The sequence below is a fragment of the Corythoichthys intestinalis genome, unplaced genomic scaffold (genome assembly GCF_030265065.1).
Source record: "Corythoichthys intestinalis isolate RoL2023-P3 unplaced genomic scaffold, ASM3026506v1 HiC_scaffold_109, whole genome shotgun sequence".
Classification (NCBI taxonomy): Eukaryota; Metazoa; Chordata; class Actinopteri; order Syngnathiformes; family Syngnathidae; genus Corythoichthys; species Corythoichthys intestinalis.
The window spans coordinates 1-11,575 of NW_026651591.1; the positions used below are offsets into that span (position 1 = coordinate 1).

The 11,575-nt window shown below is 40.3% G+C and overlaps 1 protein-coding gene across 1 annotated transcript; it reads right to left on the bottom strand.

The window, feature by feature from the left end:
* Positions 1–4,322: 4,322 nt before the first annotated feature.
* LOC130911085 (rRNA 2'-O-methyltransferase fibrillarin) lies at positions 4,323–10,188 on the bottom strand (the record flags this gene model as incomplete). The annotated part of the gene is made up of 4 exons (XM_057828795.1): positions 4,323–5,008; positions 9,469–9,614; positions 9,809–9,921; positions 10,056–10,188. Coding segments are annotated over 4 exons (417 nt in total), but the record flags the coding sequence as incomplete, so codon positions are not given.
* Between the last annotated feature and the right edge of the window lie 1,387 nt (positions 10,189–11,575).

The following is an 11,575-nucleotide window of genomic DNA, read 5'->3' on the forward strand; positions in this document are numbered from 1 at the left end:
GATTAGGGAACATTCGTTCATTCGCTGCCGTCGCTCCCACTTCAAACGGATTGAACGTCTATGGCCGTCAGTGGCAGGCAAAGCCAGGCAATGAGGTAATTTTGGGCCATTTAAGGTCATTTACCTTTTGATTTTCAGTTACTTGCTGTTGATTTTGGGGTATTTTATGGGTCACGTCCTGTTTATTTTGAGATACAGAACAGGAAGTGACCTGGGAATCACCCAAATGAATAGGCAGTGACTCAAACTCAACAGGAAATGACCTGTAAATGCCCTAAAATGAACAGCAAGTGACCTGTAAATGCCCCAAAAATCGGACCGAAAGACTGTGAATGCTCTGGTATTGAATGAACGAACCTTCCCAGTCTAAATGGATTGGGCTTCGAGCACCGTCAATGGAAGCCTTACAGTTAACTGAGACACTATTATGGTGGAAGATTTTGGTAGCCAGTTTTTGGTTCCTTTTATTTATTTGTTTTTTAAACATTGACATCTTTTTAAAACGATATCCCGATTTTTGGCAGGAGAATCTCGAAAATCTTTTGGGCTACAAAGTATCACGATATATCACCATCTTGATATTTTGTCACACCCCTAGTGAGTGGTCTTAAGACATGTTTATTTTTTTTTATATTCCTGGATAGTTAACAGATTATTAATAATCTTGTATTTATTTAGCATGTTATCATAATGTAAGTGGTGTTCAAATAATGCAATCTAAATTTGCTCATAAAATCCGGAATTTTTTTTCTGGAAGTTTTCAAGTTTTTGAAAACAAAGGTTTGAATTGAACGATATAGGTTGATCCAATACACATAAAATGTTGTCTAAGTAAAAACAGATTTATTTTGCATTGATCATTATAAATGTCCCGTCCCCAGCAACAAGTGTACATGCAGGTTATGCCATATCGTCCCTACCAATGTTGAGACCAAACCTACGCCCTTGGTCAATAGTTTATGAAGTCTATGGTTGAACTTTTTCCTTACTTTCAGTCATCTAAGACTAAGTGCGTGCGCGGAGTTTAAGCGGGGGCCGGGCCCCCCTGATGGCCCAAAAGTGTCATTGCATGTAATTTACGTTCCTATAAATATGATTTTTCCGTACAATATTTAATAAAGAAAAGTTGTAAAACAATAAAACATACAAAAATGAATGAAATGAACAAAAAAAAAGATTTTTATAATGGTAAAAATTATTTTTTAAACAGATCATGTGACTAGCCTTAACCCTTAGACCAGGGGTGCCCAATCCCAGTCCTCAAGAGCCCCTATCCAGCTTGTTTTCCATGTCTCCCTCCTCTAACACACCTGAATCAACTAATCAGGATCGTTTTCAGGCTGCTGCAGAGCTTGCTGATGAGCTAATCATTTGATCAGCATTTTTAGATATGAGTCACATACATTTAGAAAAAGTCCAAATGACTTATATTATGCAGAGTGAAATGGAATATATTTTGAAGATCGCACAAACATTGACTTTTTTTTTTTTAATAATAAGGAAATGAATAAGTAGCCTAATATAAATGAACAAATATAAGTCCAAAGTGCACATTGACAGATAAGATGTTCTGAACCTCCCCATCAGAGCAAATAAAACTAAATATGATAAATAAGCCTCCTCAACTCTTTCCTTGCTCTTAAAGATTTGATCCATTTTCTGTTGCATTGCCCTTTTTTTGTCGCATCACTTCAACAAACTTTTTTATTTTTTTTGCTGTTCCAGAAAACATGCACATTTGAACCAATCAGAGCTAACTATCACTGCTGATCACATGTCAGCATGTCAAGCAATTGAACGGATAAAGGAGTCCAGGTGTTTTGCTTTGCTGCGTGCATTCACAAATTGACGTGACTCATCATCGTCAGACTCAGATAACTGCAGCAGCTGGGGACACCTCCATGCCGTCCGTGGAATAAAATAATAAATATCGGTGGAAACGGATTACGCCACACAATCACTTCATTATGCTTGTTGTTAACACTTGTGTATATAAATCTGATGTTGGTAAATTGTTTTCTTCTTTGAGATGAAATGCATGTGTGGCAGCTTAGCATTTTTTTTTTTTTTTACATAGCGTTTTGACAGTTGCCGTCATATTTTTGGAATAAAAGCACAGTGTACCGGAATTGCATTCCGGCCCTGAATCTTATACCGGAACGGCGTTCCTGACTGTTCTGGCCCACTTTCACCCATGGATTTTTCCTCAAGAATGATGGGGGGAAAATGTTCATCTTGAACTTATTAATATTCTTGTAAGTCAATTTTATTGTAGACACTGCGTTTCGAGGTCATCAACGGGTGTGCCCCCCTCCCTGCCCCACAAGTCCAGCTCCGCCTATGTGTAAGTGATAATATGCAAAAGTTACTGTGTAGACAATGAAAAACCAATTCATTTTTTAAGGCAGCTCTGGCTCGACTATTACTGTCAATAGCATCCAGTGAGTTAAGAAATCCCAGTAAACACACATTTTTGTCTTAACAGAAACACCAGAGCATCAGAATAGGCCATACAAAGCAGTCTTTCCTCTACATTAAGTAAGCATCTCCCGGCTGTTCTCCAGGGCAGGGTAGGGGCTGGAGATGATGCAGTTGCTAAGCTAGAAATTAGCATTAGCTGCCATAGCAGATGAAATGCTGCGGATCGGCAGAGGACAGTCGGAGAGCTGTGGAGCGGATACGTGACACGCAAAAAGCACCAAACGACCGAATTGATCACGGATTTCATTGCAAGCACATAAACAGCCATAATAGCCACCACGAGCCGATCAAACTATTTATCCCTTTTCCCGATGTGTTCTACCGGCAACCTTTCCACGCCTGCATGGTGTCGTGCTTACAACTTGAGGTCGCAGTATCACTATCGCTGAAACTTGGACGCGCGCGCTTACATACACATATGCATACATACACAAGCAGACTAAGAAATTATTCCAATTAACGACACAGAGGGGGCGTTAGGGTTGGAAAAATGGATCTTGGAGGGCACTGCATGACGTGAAATCAGGGTGACAGTCATTCATCATATTCCGCGTCTATGGTCCTGTGCTTACTGTCAACTAGTGAACGAGTTCCATTGTCCGAAGCAATATGCTGCATCACAGCGAGCCGATTTTCCCTTGAACATGACCCAAGTGATGAGCAGTGACAAGAGATGACGAGAGGCCGGCTGATGGGGACCACTAAAGCGATGCTACCAAGCAGCCCCCCCCCCTCACTGATCGTCAAGCCTCGTGCACCAATATTCGATCAGCAAGAAGCGATCAGTCCGTGTTTCGTGAAGATGTATGAGCAAGAAGACACGAAGACCGGCTATTTCTTACCTCAGGCGGTATGTCGAACCAAGTTCCGCGTAGCAGCCATGTTCGGAACCCCACAAGAGTAGAGCCCCCTCCCCAGCCGCCCGTCTTCTGCCGGAGAAATCCCAATACACTAACGATAAATCCGGATGATGTTGATTTCCGGCTAATTCTTTAAGTCTTCGGCGATCGAAGGGAGCCTCGGCGAAGGGGGCTGTTACCAGGCGCAACTCATTTAGCCGTGCCTTAGGGGAGGTGGGCTGCCCACCGCCTCACCTCGAACCCCACTCCTGTCACTTCGGCAATGTGGCTCTTCTCGGTGGTCACGTACGATTAAAATACTCCGCGACAATAGCGAGGACCACCCGGCTCGGTAACTCCGTTAGCTTATTTGAGTTAAGTGAAAGGCTAACATTGGGTAGCCATTAGCTGACAGGCTAGCTAATAAAAGACTGACATTGGAATGAAAAGTGGAAGACAACCCGCACACGCCGGGCTGCTGAGCCTTTGGGGGCTAGCCGAGGGGCCGGTTCGCCCGAAAAGCAAAGATTGAGGAAAAAGCTGGCGTTAATTTTGGCAGGCACGGCTAACGCTAGCTGCGGGCTGGCCAGCCCCTCCGTGATGTTAATATCGGTGGTCGAAGGAGAGGGGCTGCATTGGGGGCGCACTCCCGATGCCAAGCAAGCACGGTCCCGCGCGTTCCAGAGAAATTTCCCACAAAATGGCTGCCAAAACAAACCCACGGCGGATAGTTGCAGGATTCCAACTATTTCCCCTCTGCGTTTAAACAATTTACACGTGTGTTAAACAAAGTGTTTTAGTGTTCGAAAGAAAAGTTTGGGAGCGGTTAGAATCCCGCTCGGTTATCTTTTACAAATTTAATTTTTAAACCCAGTCACAGTGTGGGAGGTCATTTCGTCCCAAAATAATGACGTTGTGCCCTTTCGATTTTGCTCTCGAGATGACGGACGAGGGACGTCTTCACTATCTTCAATGGCATGCGTTAGAAAACGCCACAGCAACATTTTACTACATGAAAAGCAAGTTTTATTTACAATGTAAAAGTTATACGGGTACTTATACAGCTTTACAAGAACCTCTTAAGGAATTGACCTGCTATTGACAACTATAGACGTCCAATTCATTTCAACTGTGAATGCTTCATGTTTGGATTGGACGTGCAGCGACGTCAATGGCGCTTAAACATGAGCGATTACTGTGAGACCTACCAGTCATAATGGTTTTGGACGTCCACTGCTGTCAATGGCACTGAAACAATATGCTGTCATCTACAAATTTGATGGTACAGTCATGACTTCTTATTATCATAGAATAATGTAATGTGACAAACATGTTTTTTGGGGGGATCTGAAGGAAAGAACCAAAACAAAACAAATGCAAACATAAAATATATATTCAGAAAAGTTACAAGTTAAAAAAAAAAATTTTTTTTAAAACTCAGAATCATAAGTCAACTCACAGCTAGGTCGAGTGCACTTTTTCAACAAGGAGCAGAAATTTTGGATGAATGGAACTGTCCCAAATTTTATAATGTATGTCCAAAATGAACAAGGTAATTGTGTTGTGACATGATGAAAGGCCAATGGTCAAAACTGACAAAAAAAAAAAAAGTTTCTAAGAAGCAGATGAAGGTCAAATTTTGTGCAGTTGCCTTGGGATTCCGTCAATTCTTCTTTTTTGGTGGAGGTCTGAGGAATAGAAAAATACAACATGTGAAAAACGGCACAATTGAAGCACCAACTTTGAAATACAGTGCTGGTGAAAGTATTGGCACCTTCTCCCAGAAAATGATTGCATTTACAAATGCTTTAGTAGTAAAATCATTTATTTTTCTTGCAATGAAAAAAAAAAAAAAACAAGAGAATGTGGGGGGTGGAGGAGGGGGGGGTGAAATCATAATTTTACACAAAACTCCAAAAATGGGCCAGATAAAAGAATTGGCACCCTTTGAAACAACATGTGATGTTTCTCTAATTTGTGTCATTAACAGCACCTGTTACTTCTGGCACATAACAGGTGGTGGCAATAACTAAATCACACTTGCAGCCAGTTAAAATGGATTAAAGTTCACTCAACCTCTGTGTTCTTGTGTGTACCACATTGAGCATGGAGAAAAGACCAAAGAACTGTCTGATGACTTGAGAAGCAAAATTGTGAGGAAGCATGGGAAATCTCGAGGCTACAAGTCCATCTCCAAAGACCTGAACGTTCCTGTGTCTACTGCACACAGTGTCATCAATAAGTGTAAAGCCCATAGGGCACTGTGGCTAACCTCCCTAGATGTGAACGGAAAAGAAAAATTGACGAAGATTTCAACGAAAAATTGTGCGGATGGTGGATAAAGAACCTCGACTAACATCCAATCAGGTTCAACCTGTCCTGCAGTCCGAGGGTACAACAGTGTCAACCCGTACAATCCTTCAGTGTCTCAATGAAAAGGGAGTCTATGAAAGGATACCCAGGAAGAACCTACTTGTGACCCAGAGACAACTTACCTGAGAAAGCCAAAAACCTTTGGGAAGAATGTTCACTGGTCAGATGAAACAAAAGTAGAGCTTTTTTGGAAAAGGCAGCAACATAAAGAGTTTACGGGGGGGGGGGCTTCAAACAAAAGAACACTGTCCCCACAGCCAAACATGGTGGAGGTGCTGATGTTTTGGGTTTCTTTGCTGCCTCTGGCACTGGACTGCTTGACCGTGTGCGTGGCATTATGAAGTCTGAAGACTACCAACAAATTTTGCAGCATAACGTAGGGGCCAGGGTGTGAGAAAGCTGAGTCTCCCTCAGAGGTCATTGGTCTTCCAGCAAGACAATGACCCAAAACACTTCAAAAAGCACTAGAAAATGGTTTAAGAGAAAGCACTGGAGACTTCTAAAGTGGCTAGCAATGAGTCCAAACCTGAATCCCATAGAGCTCATGTGGAGAGATCTGAAAACGGCAGTTTGGAGAAGGCACCCTTCAAATCTCAGAGACCTACAGCAGTTGGGTTAGGAACAAAAAACAATGGTCTAAAATTCCAGCAGAGCATTGTAAGAAACTCATTGATGGATAGCGGAAGCGGTTGTTCGCAGTTATTTTGTCTAAAGGTTGTGATACCAAGTATTAGGCTGAGGGTGCCAATACTTTTGCTCGGGCCTTTTTTTGAGTTTTGGGTAAAATGATAATGATTTAATTTTTTTTCCCATTCTCTTTTTTGTTTTTTCATTACAAGCAAAATAAGTGAATATATTACTATCAAAGTATTTGTAATTGCAATCATTTTCTGGGAGAAATTGAGCATTATCTGACAGAATTTCAGGGGTGCCAATACTTTTGGCCAGCAGTGTACATGTCACTTTCTGTTGAGTTTGAGTCAACTCCATGAAGTTGGAAGTGGACTGAAAAACAGCAGCAAATGACCTGAAATGCCCCCAAATTAAACTCACTGGTTGCCATTGACCGCCATAGACGTCCAATCCATCTGAGGTTCAATCCATTTGAGGTTCAAATGAATTGGACGTCCACTAGAGATAAACTCAATTCAATTCGCAGCGGAGGGAAGAAAAGAGCTTGTTTTTCAGTTTGTTACTTGTATAGTAAAATATTGCACAATTATTTCCTGACCCATGCATCGATAATTGTTATATTGCCATAATGTGCGGCTATCGTGAGCCTAAAATCGTAAACAATATCTTGAGGTACCCAGAGGTTCCCACCCCTAATTTATATAGTGGTATATTTTTGTTAGGTGGTGTGCCTCAGCTCAAAGGTTGGGCTAAGGCAGGGGTCGGCAACCTTTAACACCTAAAGAGCCATTCGACCTGGTTTCCACAGAAAAAACTTTGAGCCGCACTCACGTTTTTGCCTTCTCAAATTAAGATGTTAGCAATGGGGTTGGGAACCAGTCAGGCTCACTTTTTATACACCTCTATTCACGGAACACTAACACATGTCATTATTTCACCAACTACGTTAAGTCATGGTGCCACCTTCCTGGTGACAATGTGACTTAATGACCTGCGTTTACTAAGAAAGTGAGCCTTACTAGTTCTGCTCAATATAGCAAGCTAAATTCCTTTGTTAAATCTCATAAGCCCCACAATGTTTTAGTCAAATACTCGTGTTTTATTTTTTAAAACTGAGCCGCATCAGAGGGATCAAAGAGCCGCATGCTGCTCCTGAGCCGCGGTTTGCCAACCACTGGGCTAAGGTAAAATCTCTGCTTATTAGCAATAATTCCTTGTGTGAGAAAATTGGCAATATAATAATAGTAATAATAATACCTGTAATAATGTAACGAATCAGGTTCTAATATGGGGGATTTTTGCGTGGTGTACCTGAACGCACCACGTGGCTGACTTGAGAGTGAGGGAGTTTTTACTTTCATTTTGTCCAGCTGCGACGTACAATAGGCATGTTGTGTTGCACAAGTTCTGAAATTAATGATTAAAAACCTGACGAAACGATTTTTTGGCAATGTTACCACAACAATAATTGTCACTTTAACTCATAAAGACTGGCGAACGGAGGTCGGAGGAGGACCGTTGAGCCAGTTTACAGTCACTGCACCACGCTCATTTTTCTATCATTCCCATCTTCATTTCAATGGTAAGCCTCACCTTTTTCCTTTGTTCAACACCTGCACTAACATTCTTGGAACCCATGTTGATTTCTCTTAAGAAAATCCGCCGTGCCTCAGTCTTGCGGGAAAACAAAGACACTGCGGCGCAGTCATAAATAGTTGTATTTAGAGCATGTCGTCGGATGTAGAAACAAATGCAGAGTCAAATTTTACGTCGGATGTCGAAAAGATGTGTCGAAGTGATCGTATGTCGAGGTACCACTGAATTTTCAGAGATACTTTATCTGACAAAATCATTTAGCTTTGAGATTTGTCCACCAGATGGAGCTGGCTCATGTTTTTTTTATAGCGTGTCTATTGTGTTCCAGTATAAATGAAGCATTTTTTCCCCCACTAAAGTTGGACAAATACTAATTCAGATCATTGTCTATTCAGTTTATTGTAAATTCAAGGGTACAGGCTCCTAGACTATTTAAATCGAATTTAGTTTTGGTAAAAGGTTGAAGTGTGTTTCATTCAAAATCAGTCTACAAAATAAGAACATTTTCATAATAATTATGATTTCATTATCTTTAATCATGTGTCGTTTTTAAATTAAAATGTATTTAAAAAAAAAAAAAAAAAAAAGTTTTCTGTTCGTCCCCAGTGTCACTGTCCTTTCTGTTGTGTTAGTATCCCCTTAAGAAAATGCCCAATTTATTAATGATATCTGACAATTTATTATCTGACGATCACATCACGCCAGTGGCAGGAAATTCATCTGGGGTAAGCAATTGTAATTTTTACCTCCTTTCAAAATCAGATTTTGCAGTTTTATGAAGCTATATTATGTAAAAATGTTTATTTGTAAAATTATGGACTTCTCATGAAGTATCTAAAATCATGTTAACTATTATGCTAGCAAAGCTACACTAAGCGCTAACTTTACACAAAATATCCCCCCATTAGTATACACTGTTACGTCCAAGTGACACCCTATTAAAAAAATTTTTTTTTTTTTTTTTTAAAAAGACCCACCTGTTTTTAGTATGGAGTAAGATAGCTGTCAAAAAGCTTCACTCATATTCACACATTCATGTTCATGTATAAAAGATTCACTCATATTTACGCACTCATGTTCGTATTTAGGCATATGTACCTGTAACCACAAAATTCTGACGTCAGATTTTTTGTAGGTCTGTGTAAACCTCAAGTTTATGGCTATGACTCAAAAGCGTTGAAATGACATGTAGGTCTAAGGGAAAACTAATCGATCCCTATCCTTGAATCCGCTAACAGCGCAAAAAAAAAAAAAAAAAAAAAAAATTTTTTTTTAAAAGGCTGACTGCAGTGCTGTGCGAGGAGCTAACCTGTCAGGTGAAAGTTATGAATCACTGGTTAAGTCAATAACGTGTTTGTCCAATATCTTTATTCTTGTAATTGTACTTTATTAATAGATGTACAGTTCATGGACTTACAGTTACTCCTGTAGCCCACTACTGTTTTTCTGTTTTCAAATCTTTTTGACAGCTATCTTACTCCATATTGAAGCCAATTATGCTGATCGTCTCTTCATATGCAAAAGCACTTGGTCAATGGTCATGTACCTGTAGATGCCCACCACCACAGCGTGGTCTCTTTCATAGGGCTCCAGTGTGATCTGCTCTAGTGGTTTCATATTCTCTGAACTCATCTTCTTTACTTCTGAGGCAAACACGGCCTCTGGCGCAGCTGTCGAGTCTATACAGTTAGCCTGTTTGTGTGAAATTGAAAGATGTTTCAATATTGGACATTCAGTTGTCCTGAAATTAATTTCAAATCTAGTTGGAAAACTAACTTAAAATCCTAATGAAACTAGCAAATCAAAACCAGGACCACAACAAACATCTTGCATAGCATTACAAACATAACCTGTTCAATGTCAAGAAGCCAATAAATTGTGGGTACCTTTATGGAGATGACAAAATGTCCGCCGTTCTTCAGGAAGTTATGAGCATTCAAAGCAACAATCCTAGTCTGGTCTGGCTGGGCAACATCAGCGAAAATGACATCCACCATGCCTGAAAATGAACACGACCAAAATGAGCTCAATATAAAAATTCTCAACATGATCGCCTTATGGAGCATGCACTAAAAACAATTAGCTTGAAACGGAATTAGTCCAAACATCACAAAATCTTTGACGTCTACTCACCAACCAACATTCTGTACTTGTGTGGGTGACGAGCATCTTCAATGATGGGAATGATGTTGGTGCGTTTCTTTGCCACGTTAAGAAGATCACGACCTGATCTGTGAGAAAACTCTACAGCATACACCAGCCCTTCCTGCAACACAATGTGTAGGATGCATGGATTAATGTAGGGGGAAAAATTATTCAAAGAACTTCGATGGTATTGAAGGTTCAATCATTGAACATATCAAGTTTTCAGTGTAAATATATTTGAATAATAGGTTTCTACAGGTATCAGCAAATCTAATTTAATGCCACTTTTAATGCCACGTTAAATTTAATGCCCATCCCCAACAGCATACTTTCACATACACAAATTGTAAGTAATTACTTTTTAACCCATCACCGATATCCCGATATGGCCCAACTCCAAAAATCCAATACCGATATATGCGGTCGTGGACTAAGCCATAAAATGTTAACTGTGTTGTGATGCCACACTGGATACTTTAATAATGATAAATGTAAGAACTTCAAGGTTTTCCAATAGGCATTCTGTGAAATGCAAACATCACTTTTTTTTGGAGCAATTGCCAATAATCTGGCTCAAAAATACAAAACAAAGCCACAAAGCTTCATAACAGTGAATGAGTGAATTCATTATTTTTCAATTATTTATCATTCATTTCCCTTTGCATCATGAATGCAAATGATCTGCTCACATAACAAATGCCAGACATCTTAGTTTGGAGACATCTAATGGTCAATAAGCATAGCTGCTGTGCTAAACTGTGACCAGCCTTTGTACAAAGGCAGAAGGCTTCTCCCTTCACTTTAAAGTGCATGGGCGGTTTGCCGATCCGCGAAGACAATCGACAACTCAGTCATCATGTCAAATAATCCAGGCGAGTTATGTGTGATTTTCCGCTTCGAAGACTTTGAAACATCACTCGGTTCGGGTTAGCATGTCGGCTAGCTGTCACGCCTTTTGGTTTGTTTACATTCTCAGAAGCCGGGGAAGGGAAATGACATACAGTATGTCCGATTCAGGTGTCATAAAATATCGGTCGGGAGGTGCGACAGTAAAGGTGAAGTCGACAGTTTTGACCATTATGGAGTAATTTTGCCATGTCGTCCTGAATAAATGCATTTTTATTATTTCATAATCCATTTAGGACAAGACTGTTATTTGTGTCATGACCATGCCGTTTATTTAGGAATTGGGGAAAATACTTGGATAAAAAGAATATCTTGTAAAAATATTGAAGTAAAGAGACAGAAACAATGACATTTTGCAGCTCTCTTCGTCGCGTTTTCCTCGTTTTGAATAGTTCCCTCTCGACAGGCTGACTGGTCCGTCTCAAGCCATTTATATAGCTATTGGGGATAAATACTTGGATAAAAAGAATATCCTGTAAAAATATTGGAGTAGAGAGACTGAAACAATGACGTTTTGCGGCTCTCTTCGTCGCGTTTTCCTCGTTCTGAATAATTCTCTCAATGGGCTGAATAGTAAAACCGATGAGCCCAGTCTACCGCTG